Source organism: Terrapene carolina, unplaced genomic scaffold (assembly GCF_002925995.2).
Source record: "Terrapene carolina triunguis isolate 2854851 unplaced genomic scaffold, T_m_triunguis-2.0 Scaffold449, whole genome shotgun sequence".
NCBI classification, from domain to species: Eukaryota; Metazoa; Chordata; order Testudines; family Emydidae; genus Terrapene; species Terrapene triunguis.
Window position 1 is genome coordinate 3,168,493 of NW_020664800.1, and position 22,092 is coordinate 3,190,584.

A 22,092-nucleotide genomic window follows, 5' to 3' on the forward strand; every position below is an offset into this window, starting at 1 on the left:
GCTCACAACAGGGCACTGAGAGTGCCTGGCACAGAGCTCACAACAGGGCACCGGGAGTGCCTGGCACAGAGCTCACAACAGGGCACTGAGAGTGCCTGGCACAGAGCTCACAACAGGCACTGGGAGTGCCAGGCACAGAGCTCACAACAGGGCACCGGGAGTGCCTGGCACAGCGCTCACAACAGGGCACGGTGATTGCCTGGCACAGAGCTCACAACAGGGCACGGGGAGTGCCAGGCACAGAGCTCACACACAACAGCCAGTGGGAGCCCATGACACAGGACTCACACAGCAAGGTCATGGGAGCTGATTTCAGTGCACCATGGCCCAGGCATTTGGGAGGCTGGAATCCGGCTGGTGGATGAGAGCATCACTCAGCCCTCACTTACCCATCTCTTCTGTGAGCCCCCATTTCATCCACTGGAGCCTGCAGCGCCTCCCTGAGTGACCCGGGGGCGCAGGGCGAACGGTCCTTCACTGCACAGTTGAGTTCTGGTTTATCCTTTGGCTCGGCCCATAGCTGAGCCTTCTCTCTTCGCTTACCCCCCCGATCTATGGGGCCGGCCCCCACGCCCCGCTGGACACGACCCATAACAACTGCCATTCATGTTTTCTAGGACCCTGCGTGTGCTCGCCAGCCAGCCCAAGGGGGTGATGACACTAAGAGAGCACCCAGAGCTGGAACCCTTCCTGCAGGTACACGGTCACCATGCGACTGGGCAGCGGCTCAGGCTGGGCCACATTCTGATCGCAGCGATACTGGGGTAAAATCAAGAGCACCAGTTTCAGATCTCACCGCTGTCACAAGATTGATTTGGCTGGAGTTACTCCAGATTTACACCGGGGAAACAGAGATAAGAATCCAGCCCCCGGAGTCACTTCAGATTTACACCAAGATCAGAATCTGTCCCATTGTACCATCAAACAATTCTTAATATGAATCCCTTGTTTTCCAGAGTATCCCGAATGTGCTAGGTGCTGTCCAAACACAAATGATCCTGCCCCTCCCCCATGCTAGCCGACAGCCCCCTTGAACTCCCCTCCGAGCTCTATTCCTTCAGTCAAGTCCAGGAAGTTTGGGGGTTGGGGGGGAGGGAGAGGACTGGTCAAACATTTTCCGTCAAAACTCTTTTTTGACAGAAAATTGGGTTTTCTACTAAACAAAATTGTCTCGTAAGAAGTGGCTCCTTTTCCTGCAGAATTCTGATTTTTTTTATCAAGAAACCTATAATATTTTTATTTGGAAACACTGTCACAAGGCCTCGTGGGAACTGTAGTTCAGTTACCTCACATTTCTATTCTCCTCAATGGGCTGGGCTCCCTGCCTGCACTGCATCTCCCATGATGCACCTCAGCAAGGGACTCCCATAATGTGGGGACCTTGTTGCATCATGGGAGATGTAGTCCGATCAATGAGCTCAGCCTGTAGAGGAGAATGGAAGCATGAGGCTCCTGAAGTACAACTCCCATAAGGCAATGCTGCATCATTTCCAAATCAAAATATTTTGATATTGAAATTTCTGCTTGAAAAAAAAATTTCTATGGAAACCCCCATTTTGTGTCCAGCTCTACTTGTGCGTTACTGTCCACACTGGTGCAAGGTACTGCCCGCATCAGTGAAGACAGCGTTTTCTCCCCACAGGAAGTGGCTGCCTCAGAGACAGTAGGACAAGAGCTGCTAGAGGAAGTGACTGGCACCCTGGCCAAGCTCCGGCGCCTCCCGAAACCCCCGCCCCCGGAAGCCAAAGTTCTGGATTCTGGTTCCATCCAGGTGGCCTGGGAAAGTTTCAGGCCTCAGAGCAGCCTTGAGGTCAATTACAGGTGCTAGCATGAGAGTCCAGCATCCTCTAGGAATGCACTGAGCAGAGCGGGGTGACTTTGACCTTGGGTGCAGGGATATAAAGTGTAATGGGAAGGAGAGGAGCCTGCCTGGCTCACCATGACCCTAGGGCTATCCTCTACACAACCCCCTAGAGACGAGTTCTGTTGTCGGGTTTGGCTCTGTAGATCTAGGGTAACAATTCTCTTGGATCTATGGGCCTGATTTGGAGCTTCCATTGGGTTTACACTAGTAAGACTTCAATGGAGAGTGATGCTTGGTGTGATCTGTTCCCCCCCTTTAAGATGCCACCTGATGTGCTGAGATACCATGGAGCCCTCCTGTTCTACCAGCCTGGGCCCCCTTTAACCTGTCTTGCTGAGCCAGGCTCTTAAGCCTAGGGTTACCATTCGTCCGGATTCTGCCAGACATGTCCGGCTTCTGCCAGACATGTCCGGCTTTTTTGAGTTAAAAGTAGCATCCGGGGAGAATTTGTAAATGTCCGGATTTTCCCCCCATGCAGAGCGCGCGCGGCTGACAGGGCAGCCGGCCGGATCGTGCCACTCGCACGGGGCTCTGGCTGCCAGAGCCCCTCCTCCGCTTCCCCCTCCTCTCCCCTGCAGCTTGAGATCACTCCCCTCCTCTCTCTCCCCCCCACCCCGCATTCGCAGATCGCCGGCCGGCCGTTCGCATCGGGCCTCCGGCAGTCTGGAGCTCCTGCTCCCCCTCCCCTGCTCCCTGCTCCGCAGCACTCTGTTCTGAGCGGCACAGTAATGGGGCCAGGGGGTCGGAGAAGGGGCAGGGAGGTTCTGGAGGGAGCAGTCAAGAGATAGGGAGCAGGGTTGGATGGGTCGGGAGTTTTGGGGGGGGCCATCTGGGGGTTGGGGGTGTAAGGTTTTGGGCAGTCAGGGTACTGGTAGGGGGTAGGGTCCTAGGGGGGCACTTAGGGTGGGGGGGTCTCAGGAGGGGGCAGTTAGGGGAAAAGGAACAGGGAGGCTTAAGTAGGGGGTGGGGTTCTGGAGGGCAGTTAGGAGCAGGGGTCCCAGGAGGGGGCAGTCAGGGGACAGGGAGCGGGGAGAGGGATCGGAGGGGGTGTGGGAGTCCTTGGTGTCTGTCTGGGGGTGGGGGTGTGGATAAGGGTTGGGGCAGTCAGGGGACAGATATGCGGTAGGGTCCTAGGGGGCCAGTTAGGATGGGGGGAGGGTCTCAGGAGGGGGCAGTCAGGGGACAGGTAGGGAATAGGGTCCTAGGGGGCCAGTTAGGATGGGGGGAAGGTCTCAGGAGGGGGCAGTCAGGGGACAAGGAGCAGGGAGGCTTAGGTAGGGGGTGGAGTCCTGGGGGGCAGTTAGGGGCAGGGGTCCCAGGAGGGGCAGTCAGGGGACAAGGAGTGGGCAGGAGGGTTGGGGGGTTCTGAGGGGGGCGGGAAGTGGGAGGGAGTGGAAGGGGAAGGGGCAGGGCTAGGGCAGGACGGGAGCGGGACTAGGGCGGGGCTCCTCCCATCCTCTTTTTTGATTGTTGAAATATGGTAACCCTACTTAAGCCTCCTCTAGCGCACACAGGCAGGGCCACCCCCAACTGCAGAATGACGCAGACACTGAGATCAGCTCTGGGAAGAATCAGCTTAAGGGACTTGCCCCAGCAAACCCAAAGGTATATTATGAAATCCGCCTCCTCCCTCAATGTGGAGGAAGGTATGCACGGCCTCTTACCCGCCCCCCAATTATGAATTGAACAAACTAGGTTTCAGAATAAACAAAAAACAAGTTTTTTAACTAGAAAGAGTAGATTTTAAGTGAGTATAAGAGATAACAAACAGAACAAAGCAGATTACTAAGCAAATAAATTAAAACACACAAACTAAGCTTGATTCACTAAAAAAACAGGTTACAGAATGTAATTTCTCCCCCTAAATGTTGAATTAGGCAGGATGCAGAGTTTCTGTAACTCAGAGTTCCAGTTATTTCTTCTTATAGACTGGACCCTGTCTCAGTCTGGACTCTCCCCTGCCTTTCCCTTCAGGTTAGTTCCTTTGTTCCTCCAGATACTTTCCGCAGTCCTCCTTCTTGGGTAGGCGATGGAAGAGAGTCTCCTTTGCCTTCCTCCCCACCTTTAAATAAGATTTACAGAAGGCGGGAATCCTTTGTTTCCCAAACTTGACCCCCCCCTCCCCCTTCCCTTTTAGTGGAAAGTTACAAGAAATCCAGGATAATGTTTAGTATCAGGTAACAAGAGCACCTGACCTAGTAGTGTCACAGTTACGTCCCAGGACGCCTCCCAACAGGGAGAGAGATTAATATCTTCAGTCTTGTTGTTTCTTCCTGATGGCTCATCAGATCTGATGGCCAGTTGTCTGGTGGGTGTCTTCCTGATGCACACCCACTTGTAATTGTTACATAGTCCATATTCCTAACTTTAGATACAGAAATGAGACATGCATTCAAATTGGATAATTACATTCAGTAAATCATAACCTTTCCAATGATCCCTTACATGAGCCATCTCACATGAAGTATATCTCAGTTATGTCATATCCATATCATAAGCATATTTTCACAAAGAATACGGAGTGTAATGTCACACTGGGGTTATGCAACTGCAAGCGGAATCTGACTCTGTGGTCTCCAGTGGGGTGCCGGGTTGGTGGAAGTTGTACCACTTTGCCTCCTGCACTAGTTTTACAACCCATTTACACTGAACGCCTGGTTCTCCTCTCAGTGACCTCAGCAGAGTTACTCCTGATTTACACCCATGCCAGTCAGACCAGAACCATGCCCCTGCCGTGTCACTGTCTACTCCCGTTCCCATCCTTGGTTGTGATGCGGCCTGCCGCCATATAGGATTGACCCTTTGCGCCAGATCTGGCTCTCGGTCACACTGGTGTAAATCCAGAGTAACTCTCTGAAGGCCATGGAGCTACCCCTGACCAGTGGGACTGAGAGCAGAATCTGGCCCTCTATCTGCTGGGCTAGCATGTCTTTGGGTCTAGTCTTGGCTGACCTGAGAAGACACCACGTTCTCTTCTGCTGAGTGGTTCTGTTATCTCCCGCTGTGTCTGCAGGCTCTACGAGGGGGGCGCCCTGCTGTACCGAGGGCCAGCGCTCAGCTATGCCTTCGCAGGCAGCGGGCCACGCCAGGAATACCGCTTTCAGCTCTGCCTTGAGGCCAGGGGCGACCGGGGGCCGTGCAGCGATGTTACGGTGCTGCCCAGAGAAGAGCCGGTGCCCAGTTGCCCCTTGGACTTCCGCGTGACAGCTCGCACAGCCACCCAGTTAAAAGTGAGCTGGGCCCCTCCGGCCGAGCCCAGCGGCCCCATCAAACACTACACAGTGTACAGGGAGGAGACCCTGGTGGGCTCCACCCCAGAACTCAGCTGTGTTGTGGGCGGCTTGGCCCCTTCCGCGAGCTACCGGCTCAGCGTCTGCGCATGCACCAGCAAAGCCCAGGGAGAGAAGGCCGCCCTGCTCATCAAGACCATGTCCCTGAGGAGCCATGCCCCGGAGAGGTTAACCCTCGTAGTGCTGGGGCGCAGTGAGATCTTTGTGACATGGGATGTGCCCAAAGCGCCCCTGGGACGCTTCTTTAACTATGAGCTGTGCCTGAACGGGGAAGTGGTGTACCTGGGCACGGCACGCTCCTACATGGCCCGCCGGCTCAGAGCCAACACGGCCTACACCTGCACCGTCAGCGCCCTCACCAGCGCGGGGCGCTGCGTCAGCCGGCCAGTCACCAAACGCACGCCCAGGGATGAGTACAGTGATGTCAGCAGGTGAGATCTTGCTCTCACAGCCACACGGTGCCCCGTTGTCCCCAACATCACCACCCCGAAAACATCCCTGCCTTGGCCAGACCCACCACCACCCTGGTGCCCTTTTACCACCACCTCCACACTCCTCTACCCTACTCAGCACTACCACTATGACACTGCCCCAGCCTGTGTCCAGACCCGGCCCTACCCCGGCCATGTTCACCACAGCCTCCACAGTGACACCCCCGTCACACTGTGCCACCCCCTTTGTGCCACTCCCGCTGCCCTCTTTCCTATACCCAAATGTGGCTTGCCCACCAGCCAAGCTGAGCCCACACCTTTCCAGAGCTTGGTCTAGACTGGAGCTAGGTTCTCCAGCACCATTCCCTGAGCCTGGATTTAAAGCAGTTCTTGTGTGTTGCCTGCTCCCCTAGGTACCATTACCCCTCCCCAGGGAGCGGGCAGCCTGCCACAGCCTCAGCGCCCAGCGAGACTCCGGAAATCCCTCAGGAGCCAGGAAGGGGCAGAGGCAACGCAGGGGAGTCGCTCAAACCTTCCCCTGCCAGGACCCCGAGAGCCCCTCTCCGGCTGAGCAGAAGGGCCAGTAAATGCTGGGAGATCAAGAGCAGCGCGAACCCCGCTGCCACGCCCAGGTACGGCTCGGTGCCGAGCAGCTGCTGCAGGCGCTCTGGCTGGGATCTCTTCCATGGGGACCTGCAGGTGGGAACCAGGGGAGGGGATGGGGCAGACGAGAGACATGAGGGGATCCCGTCACCCCTGCGCACCGCCGAGGGCACAGGCCACGGGACCCTGCTGCCAGTTCCGAAGCATGGCTGGAGGATCACACCTCATGCCATGGCTGGAGGGCAGAGCGTCAGCACCTGTGCCCCCTTCGCTCTGCCCCGACATGCCCCTGGGGTTCGATCGCTGTCCCCGTCCCACCTGAGGTGGTTCTACAGCCTGGCGCTAAGAGAGCTGCTGATCTTCCTCCCCCAGGAGAGAGCCTGCTCTGTCCTGCTCCAGACAGCCAAGCCAGGCGACGCGAGCTGCCAGCCCTGCCAAGGTGGGTACGGGCAGCACCCTCCCCCCCAAACACACACTGGGAACAGGTCAGGCCAGGAACCTGAGACCCCACAGGCCTGATGCAACGTTGGAAGCAGCAGGGGTGGGGGCTTGGCTCAGGTGCCCGGTGGGGAAGGGGAACAGCTGGTGTCTGATACTTCTCCATTAACCATCCCCGGGGTTCTGCTCCACCCTCCAAAGCCCTGGTCCCTGTGACCCAGGGCCCGTTCAGGGACATGCCCAGCCAGGAAGGCCAGCTTGGCACAGAGACGAGAGTCCTGGGGCAGCTCGGCTTCTTGTCATGGGGGGACGTTCCGGCCAGTGGCCAGAGGCCTTGCTGAGAGACACGAGCACACGGCCATGCAGGATTCGGGTCCCAGGGAAACCAGGGCATGCTCAGCCCCTGGGGCGAGACGCCGCTCTCCCCTGATGCCTCCGGTGACTGCTGTGGGGTCACTGCCGAATCCCCCAGTGCCAGGGAGCGGAGTGAGACCTTTCCTAGTGCCAGTGTGTAAACAGGGTGAACTGAAAACCCCCACTCGATGCACCAACCCCTCCCTTGTGCCTCCCTTCTCACCAGGCTGCCCCACTTCCCAGGCAGCGGGCGCCTGATGCAAAGAGCCTCCCCAGGCAAACTGCACTTCGGCCCAGCGGGGAGAACAGCTCAGGCAAACGTGGGACGCTGAGCAAAACGCTCTTCCCAGAGGTACCAGCAATATCTGTGCAGGTGTGTGTGTGTATGCATGCAACCCTCTGTGTATCCCTGTGCACCAGTGGGCGTCCGCATGCATCGCTGTGCGTGTGTGTGTGTTTGTGTGTGTGCTCTTCTCTGGGCATGCATGCAGGGGTGGACAGCCTTGCCCCTTTTCCAACCCAAGCAGCTGGTCAACGTGTGGGGGTGGGGCTGTTCCCGGGGCGCTGAAATTGGTGCCAGGCAGGTATTTCTCTGATGAACGGTGACAAAGAAGGCACAAGGCCCTGCTTCTCCAGACACAGGGGGATCCCAGAACAAAAGGAGCAGGTTCTTAGCAGCCTCTTTAGCCACCAGACCCTAACGCGCTCGCTCTCTCTCTCTCTCTCGCTTTCTCCAGGTCACCCTCTGCTTACCAGCTGCTGCTTGATCTTCCTCCTCTTTGCCTCTGCCCCTCTCTCTGTTCTGCCTCTTCTCAGTTTCCGGGTGTTCGGCCTTCCCTCACACAAGCACCCCCCCCTCACTCAGCCAGACTCCTGGGCAGGGGCACATCCCCCTGTTCTCTTAGGTGGGGGGCTTCTGGTCAGCTCAGCCTGAGTTATGTTAACTGACAGGTGCGTCACCCCCAGTCTCCGAGAGGTTTGTGCTCGATGTAGTCACGAGGACCTCTCAGTGTAACACTGTGTACATGTGCCTGCGTGTGCATCCCTGTGCGTGTGTGTGTACAATGTGTGTATACAGGTGAGTGGTGTGCATGTGGGTGTATCCCTGTGCGTGTGTGTGTACAATGTGTGTATACAGGTGAGTGGTCTGCATGCATGTGGGTGTATCCCTGTGTGTGTGTGTGTGTATGTGTGTGTGTATATAGGAGAGTGGTGTGCATGTGGGTGTATCCCTGTGCGTGTGTGGGTGCGTGTGTGTACAATGTGTGTATATAGGCGAGTGGTGTGCGCATCCCTGTGCATATCTGAATGCGAGTGTCTGCAGGTGGCCTAGGGAAAAGCCACAAGAGCACTAGTGACATTAGCTGACAGCTGGTGGCACAGAACTAACTCCTCCCCCGAGCCCCATTGCCATGCAGGGAGGGGCTGGAGTTCAGTGCCTCCCTCCCCTGGGAAATGGGCTCCGGCTTGCCAGGCTGCTGTAGCTATGGACGCTGGTTCCTGAGCGAGCCCAGCCCGGAGGGACGGAGGGGGAGCCGTGCACGTTACAAATGAAGGGCAGCCCGGTGTGAGAGGTCGGTCAGACACACCTGTGCCATGCGGGGGAGGGCTCATATGGAATCACAGGCGGCAAAAAATTCTCTGCAGCCCACAGGGGGCCAATAGGCCCTGCCCCAGCTACTCCCAGCACCCCCCAGGCACCACACCAGGGCAGGAGGTAAAACCCCTTTCAAATACCCCCCCACAGGGCCTTCCTGGTGTCTCCTTCTTGTCTCTCAAACAGCTGGCAACAGTCCTCCCACTCGGGCACCCGGCTTGGCAGGGCTCACCGGGTCCGAGTGCTGTGCCCGTGTCCCTTCAGCTCAGCCGCGCCCTAGAGCGGAGGAAACCCAGGCAGGCAGCCTCAGGCCAGCAGGGGCCGGGCTACGGGCACCCCCCTGTCCTGGAGAGCTTGGGGCAGGAGCAGCTCAGGGCTCCATTGGGGAGCCAACTGCTCCGGGGGCTGCAGAGGCCAAAGCCACAAACAAGGTGAGTGCCCTCCACGGCGAGCGGCTTCCCCCTGCCCCTGCACTCCTTCGCCGGGCAGCTCCCTGGCCTGCAGGGGAGCCAGCGCCACACAGCACGGGGGGAACGGGGTGGGGGGCAGGGAGGCCGCTAGGAACCGAGGGCGAGGTTGTGCTCAGCCTTAGGCATGCAATAAAGTTTTGCACTCCTGCCCCGGAGCCAGTCCCAGTCCCACTGGGAGTGTGACACGGCTCCACGCTAGCGTCCCCTGCTTGGGCAGGGAGATCACAGCCACGCCCTGCCCCACCGGGCCCCCTGCACACCCTGCAGCGGAGCGGACGCAGCGCTCGGCATGTGACTGCAGCATGCCGTTCCCAGCCCCTGGCTCAGTCAACAGGAGCTCCCCCCACGGCAGCACAGGCCTCTCGGCTGCCCCCAGCGTGGGCCCAGCTGTGGAGCTGGCTCCAATGCCAAGGGCTCTCTCTTTGGAGTGGTGGGTGGGGCTGGGGGCTGGGCAAACCAAGCCAGCCGAGGCCTCCGGAGAAGCTCATGCACTCACTGGCCTGTTAACGCCCGGGCACTGCCTGCAAATCAGACAACACAAAGGCCTTGAACTGGTGCCCTGAGGTGCAAGGCTCTGCCCGCTGCCCCCCGCCCTGAGCTAATGGCACTGTGACACTTCACACCAGCTGCGGCTGTGCCCCAAAGCGGCTAGCAGAATGACCGTGGCTTTGCTGTGTCTGCTCTTGTCCCTACGCAGGACTGGCCGGGTCTGTAGCCGGCTCCTGCCAGCCAAGACAGCTGTGCCCCTGGGTGTGTCTACCAAGGGAAATGCCAGCCTCCACCCTGCAGTGGTACCCACAAGAGCTCTCTGCCCACAGTGGCGGGATGGCCGCGGGAACGGAGCCGGGTTTAACGCTGAACGGACAAGGGAAGACGTAGCCTCGGGGAGAGGCCACCCCCGCCTGCCGCTGCTCTGCCTTTCAGATTGGCGGGCAGGGCTCAGCCGGCGGGCCCCACAGCATGGCAGCTGCCGGGGGCTGAGCGTGTTGGAGCGGGAGAGGACCTGGAGGGCTCTGATGCCCAGATTCCCCGCAGGCCCCCGAAGCTTCCCGGCTAACCCCTTCCCTGCGATGGGCAGGAGGCCCTCTGGCCAGACACCCCAGGGGACGCTCCTCGGAGACCACCTGCTCGCCCAAGCCCGCGGTAAGTGGTGACTCTCGGGAGGTGCTCCCCTGTGCAGCTAGAGCCCGGGAACACTCTGTCGTATGGCACACCTGGCACTGCCCAGCACAGTCTCCGAGCCCGGGGCCCTGCCAGGCCCCAGTCTGTGCCAAGAGGGATCTCTCCTGTCTCCTCTCCTTGCCGGGGGCTTGTGCATTTCCAAAGTGATCCCAGCTGGCTTTACCACCTCCCTTTGGTATTGTTACTACCAGAGCTGCTGGAGGTCCCAGCTGAGCTCAGGGCACGGCCCCAAAGAGCTTACTGCCTCAAGAGACCAAGGGTGGCAAGAGGAACTAATGCACAGAAAGGGGAAGCGACTTGCCCAAGGTCATCCAGCAGGTCAGTGGCAGAGCTGGCAATAGACCCTGGGTCCCCTGAGCCCCTGTCCAGCCCGCTAGCCACTAGGCCGCACTGCCTTCCCTTTTCTGCTCCTTCGACCTTCCCATCCTCCCTCACTGCAGACCCCCCGGAGCTCCCAGTTCTCAGGGCTATGGGCCAGCTCGGGGGGAGGCTCTGTTCTGAAGGAAATGGTCAGTGCCTCCCAGTAGCTACCTGCAGTCACAGGGCAGAGGCCCTGAGCATCAGAGCTGGGCCCTGCCTCGCGCTGGTCCTCCCCAGCTGGCGCTGCCAGGTCTCTGCACTCCGTGAACAGGCTGGCTGGGCCGAAGGCGAGTTCCAGATCTCAGGGCCAATCCCCGTGGCAGTAAAAGCATTGGGCGTCTGTGTCTCTCCAGCCGCCCCAGAAGGAAGATGCGGGCGGGCCCAGCTGCACCCCCTGGCACCACGGCCTCAGCGGGGAGACAAGAGTTTGCAATGGAAAGCAGCCATGAAAAGCAGGTAAATGGGGGGGGGGGGAAGAGGGGGGACAGCAAACAGGTGACCCCCCCCCCCCCGATGGGAGAGGGGAACGGGAGCCATTACTCAGTCCTGTGCTGGGGAGGGGGTGCAGGGGGAGGTGTCAGGAGGCTGGACTGTCTGTGGGCTGTTCCTGCTCCTATGTCCTGGAATTGCGGCTGTTGCTGGATTCCAGCCCAGCTGGCCTGTCCGTACTCCCCTGGCTTCCCTGCCACAGCACTGCCCTGACCCTGCTCCGGGTGCCAGTGCAATTCCATGGCCCACCTCCAGGGGGTGCTGCAGAGCTCCCCCCTCTATGGCCAGGAGCAGGCGTTCTGGGGACTAGCAACCTGCTCACTGCCACTCCCACCAGGCCAAGCCCTTCTTGCACTGAATGAGCCCCTCTGTGCTGGCCTCGGCCAGCTTCTCCCCCCCCCCCCCCCCCCCCCCCCCCCCCCCGCTCCCCCCGCCGGGGCGGGGGGGGGCCCCCCCGCGGGGGGGCGCGCGCCCCCCTGCCCCCCCCCCCCCCCCCCCCCGGCTGGGACATGGCCCTGTTCCAAGCGCTGAGGCTGGTGGAGATGGGTGGATTCAGTCATTTTTGCCTTCCAGGAACCGTGGCCCTTTGGATGAGAAACTGAGGCCGGAGCTGCTTGTACTGGTGGGCGCTGCTATGACCATGCCCTGACAAGCTGTGGTCCTGGGTAATGCCCTGTGCCATCTCTATGGCCTGACTCAGCGCTGACGGAGGCCTAGGGAGCAGGAAATCATCCCTCGAGTCTGGATTTCTCATACAGAACTGACCTGACCTCATGCCTCTGCCTACCCGAGCGGTCCCCAGGGGCTTTACACACCCTGGCTTTGATGGCTGCAGTGAAAGTGCCTGGGAACTCGACTGTCTCCCCAGACACCCACTGGCAGAGCGGAGCAACATCTCATCTAGAGGCTGGCACCTGCTCCAGCTGCCTGCCCTGGTGCCGCTCTGCAGGGAACCCAAGCCCTGGTACAGGACTGGAACCCACAACCGTTAGATTAGAGGGAAAGTGGAGACAGTGAATGTTCGGCACACCCCGGGCAGTGAGGGGCTCTGGGTACAGCCAGGGTGGGCGGCTTGCTGGAGATTAACACACACACTCTCAGTGTGTTACTCTCTGACCCCCATTGGCCAAAGACAGGAGGGCAGGAAGATTACAGACAGGGCCTGGAGGTGGGGACGGAAAATGATGAGAAATGGGGGGCCCTAGAGGCCCCCTCGCCTCTGCTGTCCAGCCTGCGGCGCTGACACAGGGCCACCAGCCACAGCTCTCATCTTGTCACACACCCGAGGTTTGCCAGGCCCAGAACTCGCATCCAGGCCCCAGACAATCCCCTCTCCTGGGATTGTCCCTAGAGCTAAATAGCTTTGGAATAAACCGTCTCTGTTCCCTGGGCACAAACAACCTGAGAGAGGGTGCCTGGCAAACTTATTCCCCAACAGCGGGCGCAGCACCTTCTCCAGCACACACGTGCACACGCACGAGAGGGTGTCACACAAGGATTCACTAAACATGCCCGCTCACCAATCGAGGGTTCCCCTCCACGTCATCCACCACAGGCACCCCAGTCACAGAAGCAGAGACTCAGACCATGCCCCCCCGACACCTGACAAAGCCACCAAGTGGGACCTCAGGTGAGGGACACAAAAGATACCTTTTCTGCAGGAGACGGAAAACGCCGTGGGATTTGCGCCCTGGCGTGTGCCTGGCTCTTCCGGTTCTAGCTGCAGTAAATCATTTTCAGCAATAAAAGGGAAACCAGGGAGGCGCCGGGCGTGTGTGTGGAATGTGGGTAACATTGGGACTAAAACCAGCAGCATCTCTGGGAACGAGGTGCACTTTAAGATGCCACCTACGGAGCTGCAGAGGCGGCCACAGACAGATTCAGCTGCAGAGAGCGCCACAAACAACAGACGGCCAGCAGGGGGCGCCCCCACCCATTCAGCAGCAGAGGGCGCCTCGCATCAGATGGCGCGTTCACACCCATTCTGGACTACGGGGTCCACATGCATGTTCCTCCGGTGCCCACTGCACGAAGTACTCTGGGCTTCGCCTCCCCCACGCGTGCACTCGCTCACCGGCAGCAGACACCCGACACAGTCACAGGAGAGGGCGCCACGCAAAGATGTTCAACGCTAGAGGGCGTCACACGCAAAAACACGCTTACACAAAACCACACCCACACACCTCACACCCACATTCACCCACAGAGCGTGCCAAATGTATACAGTACAGTACTGCCAAGGGACGGTCACACAACACACACACACACACACACACACGGCGATGTCTCCCACAAAGGCCTTGTCTAACATAAGTCGTTGCAAGGCCTTATGGACACGCCTCACAATGAGCAGGCCACTAGCGCCGTTGACTCCAATGGGTCCCCTCCCGTATGCACAGTTCTGTGTATCCCCGTTTGTAGCATCAGGGATCTCAGGAGCACATGTGCCCACATGCACACCCGCAATCATACAACCCCTCCCCCCATGCAGACCCACGAGCATGCACACACGTGCAGACACACACATGCATGCAGACACCCGTGCAAATACACACGTGCACACGCACGCATGCACGTGCTGAGACACACACATATGCCGACAGAAACGCACGCCTGTAGCCCCCCCCCCGACACACGCCTGCACCCCCACACGCGTAGACATGCTCACACGACTGCGCTGCGGTTCAGCGAGGGGCGCCCCGGTGGGTCACACCGGCCCCTTGGCAGAGCCGTGGCCAGGGCAGCCAGCCTGTAGATGGTGCTGCTCGCCGGGCCGGGCCGGGCCGGGCCGGTCCCTCCCTCCCTGCCGGAGGAAGCAGGAAGAGCCGGGCCGGGCGCGCCGGGAGCCGGGAGCGCGGTCTAGGGGCTCTCCCCGGCCATGGTGAACCTGGGGCTGTCCCGGGTGGACGACACCGTGGCTGCGAAACACCCGGTCGGTGGCAGGGGCTGGGCTGCGCTGGGCAGCGGGGCGGGAGGGCTCGGCCCCGGCCCTGGCGGCTCGGATGGGGGCCCCGGCGGGGCAGGGCGCTCGGTCCCCGCTCGCTGCTCAGCCGCCGCCCAGCGCACGGGCTGCCCCCGGCGGAGGGGCTGGTGGCCGGGGGCTGCGGGGAGCAGATCGGTGCTGTGCGCTGCCCCCAGCCCGGGCCAGGACCTTCCCTCGCCAGCAGCCCCGGGCAGCGGTGGGGTGAGGGGCCTGGGGCAGGACCGGCTCGGGGAAGCGGAGCGGGGAGTAGCTGGCATTGCCCTGGCCCCGCCGGGTGCAGGTGTCCTGTTTTCATAGCGGGGCGCGGCAGGGTTTGCCCCTGGCGGGCACTGGCGGACAGGAGGCGCTGGGGTCCCCGAGCCGCCCGCTGGGGGTGATGCACGTCGGGAGGGACAGGTGAGCTCCCCGGGCAGGTGGCGGGGGTGGAAGCCAGGTACGGGGCCGCTCAGCGAGAGCGGATCAATGGGGGACCCAAGGAGAAGCAGGTTCCGGGCAGCGAGGGCGGAGACTCGAGCCCAGGGTTTCCTCCTTTGTGGTTTTCACCCCATCTCGTCTGCTGCCCCCAACTCCCTTTCCAGGGGCTGCAGGAATACGCTGCGTGCCAGTCCCACGCGTTCATGAAGGGCATCGGGACCTTTATCACAGGTAGGGTGCAGCGGGCAGCCCTCCTGCTCCTCTGCAGGCAGACACCGTCGGGGCCACTGGGCATCACGGGGCCTGGGGTGGGGGGACCGGCCAGGTTTAGGGCACTAACAGCCATCCCCCTCCCCCCCCCCAGCTCTTTGGCTCTCAGACTGCCCATTTGCATCCCCCCCCCGCCCCCATCCAGCTCCCAGCAATGGACCGGCCGCACTGGGGGCTGAGCCAAAGCTCTGGGCATCTTCCTCTCTCTGAAGGGCTGCTCCCCCTCTCTGATTCTGCGGAGTTTTGCTGGGTTTAGCTGGGGCTGGAAGAGGGACCAGTACAAAGCCCAGATGCCCAGTGTGACAGTGCATGACTCCTCCCGGGGGCTGAGCCTGCAGGCGTCACACTTCATGCCATGCTGTCCTTAGAGCTATGGGCCAAACTGGGTTGGGGCTGTTGGTACAAGGGTGAGAGTCCGTGGGAAAGGCAGGGCACTGCAGGAGTGGTTCAGCTGGTGGCACTCCTCCCCCAGCCTGGCACTATGGGCTGCCATCTTTTGGAGGAGAAATCAAAGCAAGGTCTCATCCATGTGTAACTATCTCCCGTCCGGTGGGACTTTTGCAGGAGTCAGGGAATTAACCTGGCCACTTTCAGCTGGGTTATTGCATCCTGCCCCCCTGAATTTTCCTGCAGCTGCAATTGGCTCTGGTATTCGCAAGAGTGTTGTATTAGCAGGGTATGTATTAGCAGGAGTGTTGTAAGCAAGACATGAGAAGTAATTCTTCCGCTCTACTCCGCACTGATTAGGCCTCAGCTGGAGTATTGTGTCCGCTTCTGGGCGCCACATTTCAGGAAAGATGTGGACAAATTGGAGAAAGTCCAGGGAAGAGCAACAAAAATGATTAAAGGTCTTGAAAATATGACCTATGAGGGAAGATTGAAACAAACTGGGTTTGTTTAGTCTGGAAAAGAGAAGTCTGAGAGGGGACATGATAACAGTTTTCAAGTACATAAAAGGTTGTTACAAGGAGGAGGGAGAAAAATTGTTCTTCTTAACCCCTGAGGATAGGACAAGAAGCAATGCGCTTAAATATTGCAGCAAGGGCAGTTTAGGTTGGACATTAGGGAAAACTTCCTAACTGTCAGGGTGGTTGAGCACTGGAATAAATAGCCTAGGGAGGTTGTGGAATCTCCAACATTGGAGATTTTTAAGAGCAGTTAGACAAATACCTGTCAGGGATGGTCTAAATCGGGGTCCTCAACCTTTTTCTTTCTGAGGCCCCCCCCAACATGCTATAACAACCTCCACGGGCCCCCCTGTGCCACAACGACTCGTTTTCTGCATATCCAGTAGATGAAAAGCCAGGGCTGGCATTACGGGGTAACAAGCAGGGCAGTTGCCTGGGGCCCCACACCACAGGGGCCCCCGCAAAGCTAAGCTGCTCAGGCTTCGGGTTCAGCCCTGGGCCCCAGTGAGTCTTAACGCTGGCCTTGCTCTCTGCTTATTTTGGCGGCCCCCCTGAAACCTGCTCGTGGCCCCCCAGTGGGCCCCGGACCCCTGGTTGAGAACCACTGGTGTAGATAATACTTAGTCCTGCCCAGTCCTATGATTCTTCACTTCCTGTCCTAAATTGTCACCCTGGAGGGCTGCATTCAGTCTTGGCTGAAGGGATCCCTGTATTGTATAGTCAGCAATCTTTGTTCTGTGCTTTGGGGTCTCTGGATGGAAGGCACCACCATTGCCATGTGTTAGATTGCGCTGTTGCCCAGTGTGTGCCGGGCACCTTCCAAACCCAGAGGGAGATGCAGCCCCTGCCCCGAGGAGCGTGCAAGCGGCGACAGAGAGGTCAGCTGCAGTAACTGCATCCACACTCACGTGGGTCTCGTATTAACAGGCATCAGCGCAGCTTTCGTTCTTCAGAAGCTGATAAACAAGAAGCTGCCCTACCCCCTGCAGTGGAACGTGCTGCTGTCTGTAGGTCAGTACTCAATGCGCGCTGGGCCTCTCGGTCAGCCCCCGTCCCCCAGAGGTTCCATCAACGGGGCAGGCATGCAGCATCTGCCCTTCATGGTTACACTCGTAGCAGTCCAAGGTCCTGGGGTTTGCCTGTAGTTCACGAGAGCCGGGAACAGGACTCACAGCTCTGTCTTACCAGAGGAGGATCCTCCCTCGCTCCCACCTGTCTATTTCTCTGTGATTTATTGAACCCCCTGCTTCCCTTTAAAGTGCTCAGACTGGCTCAGGCTACCTGCGCTCACCCCCCCGCCCCCCGCACCAGTGAGTGTGTTTGCAGTGGCACCTGTGGACTTCCAGGGGCTCGCTCCTGATTCACGCGGGTGAAAGTGAGATCAGAATCCGAGTGACGAGCAAAAGGCGGCTCAGAAACTGCCAGCCCTTTTCACGCAGCCCCAGCTGTTCTTTACAGAGAGCAGGACCCCACCTGCTGGGAAGCCTCTGCTTCCAGTGGGACTTGGAAACACCCCTGCCTGTTGATGCTTTTAGTTGCAGGTTCAGTCGCCAGCTACGCAGTGACCAGGGCAGAGACCCGGAAATGTTCCAACCTCTGGATCTACCTGGAGACAGGACAGTCCCCGCAGGGAGTAGCCAAAGGTGAGGGGCATTCAGTGCCCAGGCAGCAGTCACCTGCTGTACTTGGGGCTCCGTGTGGCTGGTTTCACTTGGGCTGCATCTCCATTTCTGAAGGGTCCAATAGCGTCCTGCGCTTCGTCATTTAACCAGACCGGGGTGGCAACAATCGCTATACAAATCCCACACACCTACAAAGCCCAGGCTGGAATTCCAGGCCTTCCGCTCTTGGGCTCAAGGAGAATCCCGTTAATTCCTAGTGCCTCTCCTGAAGTTCCACAGGAGCTGTGCAAAGGGTTCTTAGTCCCCAGAGAAGGATGGGGGATGGGATGGAACGGGCTGAGAACCCCCCTACAATAGCGTCCTGGGGTCATGTTGGTCTCTGATCACCTTGTAAGGCGATACTATGCCAGCAGGGAGCACAGGGAAACACACCCAAAAGCAGGTGAGTGCGGGTGTCTCTGCTGGGATCCCGGGAGCCTGGTGTGCCGTCTCACTGAGTTACACCACGTGTGTGTGGGGGGGTGTTTTTATCAGTGTTCCTGGCCGGTCTGAGTTCTGAATAGTTTTCTCTCATCTGTTGTAGAAAATCTCCACAGTCCAGATTCCACAGAGAATGCAGAAACGAGGGAGCGAAGAAACAAATATGGAGACAACATGGAATAGCTGGGAGAGCCTGGAGCTCCGTTCCGACTCCTTTACCAATGTACCACGTGACCGGGGCTAGAGCCGCATTGCGACACCTGGGGAGCGAGGAACGTCCCCTCCACTGCCCATTCATGAGGCTTGGGGAAGTGCAGGGAAGGATTTAGGGTGGGGTGGACGTGGGGTGTGCAAAGCCCCCAGATGGACTTTGTGTGAGCAGCAAAGGTTGGAAAAGTAATAAAAATATATAGCTAAAAATGGACATTTTGGACAAAGTGAAGTTTAGGGGTGGTCGGGGTCACTTACAGAGAAGGGGGAGGTATGGGGGCAGAATGTGAAATCATTGGGGGGGCTACTGCGGGGGAAAGGCCCAGGGAGGGGGTGTCCCCCAGAGTGGTCTGGAGGATCCCAGTCACGCTGCTGGGCCCATCCCTGCCCTGGGGGTCTGTTCTGCCCTCAGTGCTCACATGGAACGTCCAGGAGCATCAATAGCCCGTACGCTCACTAGCGGGAGAGAGGACACCCCGATGTTGACTGCTGCACTAGCGGGAGTTCTGTGTCGGGGCCATCTGACCCCCGCCCTGAGCCCTGCATCGCTATTACACAAGAACTACGTGAAGAGAACATTCAGGTTGCAAAGTCAAGTGCTCAGAAGTTCAGAAAAGCCCAAACTAAGGTTGTCTGTGTAAATGAATTAATAGTTCCATCTTCAGAGCAGGGTCTGAATAGCGTGCAGGGAATAGGTCTAGGGCCACTGGACAATGAGGAGAACGCCAGCTGTTCGTGACGTGAGCCCCGGCACTGACTGAGGCAGGGGTCCTGCGGAAAACGTAGCACGAGAGCAGGTAATTAAAGACTGTATCGTAACGCCTGTGCTGGGGGGTGGGGGGAATTAGGGTTGAACAGGCAACTGTAATTCTGTCCTGTCCTAACTTTGGCGTGTTTTGCAACCTTCGTAACGTTCTGTTAACTCCTGGCTTCTGTTCTTGTGTCCTCGCCAATGTTCTCATTATCCCAGGCTAGGTGCTTTACCATGGGGCCAGCCCATCCGATTATCCTTGTCTTCCATTCCCCTGCCTCAGGGAAAGGCCAGCCAATCCGAGACACCACCTGCGACCGGGCCAGCTCTCCTTCGCCCCACAGATTTCACACAGGGGAGGGCGTCTGGACGACAGGGAGCAGAAAGACCCTGCAGCTCTGGGCCCACACTGCTCCTTCCTCCCCCTGCCCTGAGGTGAAAGTGTGGGTCTGCTCTCCCTCCCCTGCCTTCTAGACCCACCCGCTTTACCCAAGGGGTGAATGGCAAGGAACCTGGGCTGCTGGGCTCGCTTGGCTGCTCCTGCCCCTCGCTGGCTGTTGGCCCAACCTGCTGGCTCCCTTTCTTGCCAACCCAGACCAGGGAGGGGGAAAGAAGGAGGCCCGTGAGAGCACCGGGCCATTGGAAATACGGCACGGTAGCATTCATCTGCCATGCGTACCAGAACCCCATGAGTGCATCTTAAACCTGCCATCCCCGTCCTGCGGCTGCCTCCCCGTGCCAAGCTCTGTCAGCGCCCCTGCAGCCTGCACGTACCGTTTCGATGCCTGCATGAGATGTGCGGGTGGACTCCAGGAACAAGGGCGGGTAGAGGGATATAGCAGCACCATGCCACACCAAGAGCCCGGTGTTAGAACAGGGGGCTCCAGAATTGATCCCCTGGATTAGACAAGTAAAGGGACACTTAACCATGAGCTGCGTTCCCCAGTGCAGGCAGAGCGACACTTTACAAACCCCAGCCCCCACCCCTTGGGAGGAGTCTCATGCCTGGAGGGAACGTGGAGCATAGCCAGACCTTACCGAAGGACTTCTTTGCAGGGAACACTGCACCGTGGAACTCGAAATGGCTCTCAAAACAATCTAGATAAAGTAGTTTCCACACAGTGGTTGGCGCAATCTCAGTTTTACAGCCCAAAAGCAACGGTAAGAGGCACATGCCCACCCCCAACGTCCCCTTCCGTCCAGGCGTGGTTCTGTGGCCGTGCCCTGCCTTCATTTCCCGCTTTGGGCGGTCAGTAGGCTCAGCAGGCGTTTTATGCATTGAGCAGCGCCCCCTTCTGGGGGCCTGATTTATTAACGGAAATCCAAGAGCCCAGAGTTCATAGCAGGGCAGCAGAGTCTATCAGTTCCTCATCCAGGCCCTTTACCTGCCAGGCAGTCCTGACCTGGATTCCTTCCCTGGAGCCAGGGCCTGCCAACTAACAGCAGCTCGCCTCCCAGCAGCACCCAGGCTGGGTCTCCTGCAGCTGGCAGCAAGATCTCTTCGCCACGTTCTTTTCCCTGGGAGCTCCTCTCTAACTGACCTTTGGTGGTAGTTTGTCAGGTCCATGGGCTCATTAGCCAGTAAGCCACCTGGGCAGTTACTTACTTACCGGTGGGCTGAGCAGGGCCCTGACTTCCCTTAAAGGGGCCAGCCACCCTGTGACAACCATGCTGAAAGAACATGAAGGTTGCAGTCAAGTACTCAAAAAAGTTGGGGAATACCAGAATTAAGGTTTCCCATGCAACCGTACATCTCTCCCTTGTGTTCGCACATTGTGCTAAAGGTGTTAATCACATGATCACATGCTATTTTATCCCCACAGGACCCCACCCTCATTCAGTGCACGGAATGGCTGATCTGCTGGAAAATAATCAGGATTGTGTAGAGGAGGAGGCTGGTGTCTGTGAGATCCCCGCTGCATTTGTTGCAGAGGCTGGAAGTTGTGTAGTGAATACGGCCAGGATCTGCAGGAAGACACAGGATGGGCTCTGCCCCGGAGCACTGGCTTCTAGCCAACCCTGTGCCACAGAGCTCCTGTGTGATGCTGGGCAAATCACTTAAACCAAAATGTTCTGAGATGGCTACTGTGTGGTACCCAATGTGAGACCGAGGGCGGGGGAGATTTTATTTGCAGAAGGGCTGAGCCCTTCCAGCTGCAACTGAAGTCAGTGGCAGCAATGCTTCGCCCATGTAAAGTGCTTTAATCTCGGTGTTAGTTCCCCAGGTGTAAAAGGAGGCTAACGCTTCCCTCCCCCCCAAAGAGGGGTTGTAAAGCGAAATTAACCACGCTGTGTGAAGAGCTCTAGTACTACAAGGAGAGCAGCATAGACAGCCCTGAGGAAATGAACAATCCTGCGTACGGTGCAGGGTTTGACTGGCGTGCAGTAAATAACGCAGGGGGCTACACAGTGACCACTGAGGATAAACAGCAATACTGACTAGCAACCCATTCAGCCAGCGCCACCTGCCTGGGCCCTGAATGAGGCACAGCCCCGTGGAACACAGACTAGGTGATCAGTTGATTGATGCATGGGGCTGAAGGGCTAAAGAAAGGCTGCGCCGGCACCGTTGGTACAGCAGTTCTTGACGTCGCAAGCATAACAAATGTTGAACTGACTGGTTTGGATTGTAAGTATCAGCGTTCAGTTTGCGGCTGTGCCTGAAGACCACAACCAGGTTGGCCCCGTCATGCGAGGCCCTGTATTCCAGTGACTGGAGTTCCTTCTTCTGGATTCACAGCCTGTTAATTTCACCCCCTTTAGCGTCCTGATGGGCACTTGGTTCCTGCTTTATAACAACCTCTCTGGAGCTCACACAGACCCTTTGCCCCCATGTTCCTGGTTCCCCCAGGAAGAGGCCTCCAGCACTTTCCCTCAAAGGACTGGGGAGAGATGCAGAACTCACGATTCCTCCCCCACTGGGCGTGGTCATAGTTTCCCCACTTCACCGCAGCCAGGGTCTGTCCTTCCCTCCTCAGGGCAATGAGGGAGCCATTTCACAGCAGGGCTGTATCTGTGACTGCCCCACCAGGCCTTCCCACTGCATTTTGTGCCCGTTATTTTTCACAAGGCTGCTCTCAGCTCCTCTCCGCTCCCTGGCACCATACTCACTGCTGTGCCGATGCCTCCTGCTCCAGCCAGGCTCTGCCCTCCTCCTACAGCCTCTGTCGATCACCTCTCTTACTCCCCCAGTCAGCAACACTCCAGCCCTAAGGTCTAGTGCACCTCAGTGGCAGGCCTCCTGGGTTCTGGTCCCAGCCCTGCCACTAATGTGTCTCATGAGCTGGGATAAATCACTCACCCTGTCTGGGCCCTACTTTGTAACCCACTGTGACGTTATTGATATAATCTGGGACCATATAGATCATTGTTGCAA

General features: G+C 58.4%; 2 protein-coding genes and 1 long non-coding RNA gene across 3 annotated transcripts in view; all 3 read left to right on the plus strand.

Moving 5' to 3' along the window:
• LOC112125098 overlaps positions 1-5,589 on the plus strand; it is a 15,905-nt gene extending 10,316 nt beyond the window's left edge. The window contains exons 6-8 of the mRNA XM_029913099.1: positions 618-696; positions 1,643-1,821; positions 4,878-5,589. Of these exons, the coding sequence (XP_029768959.1) occupies positions 618-696; positions 1,643-1,821; positions 4,878-5,589 (970 nt within the window). The remainder of the gene's footprint in view (positions 1-617; positions 697-1,642; positions 1,822-4,877) is intronic.
• Positions 5,590-6,004: 415 nt separating this feature from the next.
• LOC115271327 lies at positions 6,005-7,326 on the plus strand. The gene is made up of 3 exons (XR_003899911.1): positions 6,005-6,217; positions 6,561-6,627; positions 7,207-7,326. It is a non-coding gene; the product is annotated as an uncharacterized LOC115271327 (long non-coding RNA).
• Positions 7,327-13,893: 6,567 nt separating this feature from the next.
• Positions 13,894-18,170, plus strand: TMEM141 (transmembrane protein 141). The gene is made up of 5 exons (XM_026658497.2): positions 13,894-14,010; positions 14,640-14,706; positions 16,581-16,664; positions 17,189-17,296; positions 17,859-18,170. Exons 1-5 carry the CDS (start codon positions 13,957-13,959, stop codon positions 17,936-17,938), a joined length of 393 nt encoding a protein of 130 aa, XP_026514282.1. The 5' UTR covers positions 13,894-13,956; the 3' UTR covers positions 17,939-18,170.
• Positions 18,171-22,092: the final 3,922 nt, after the last annotated feature.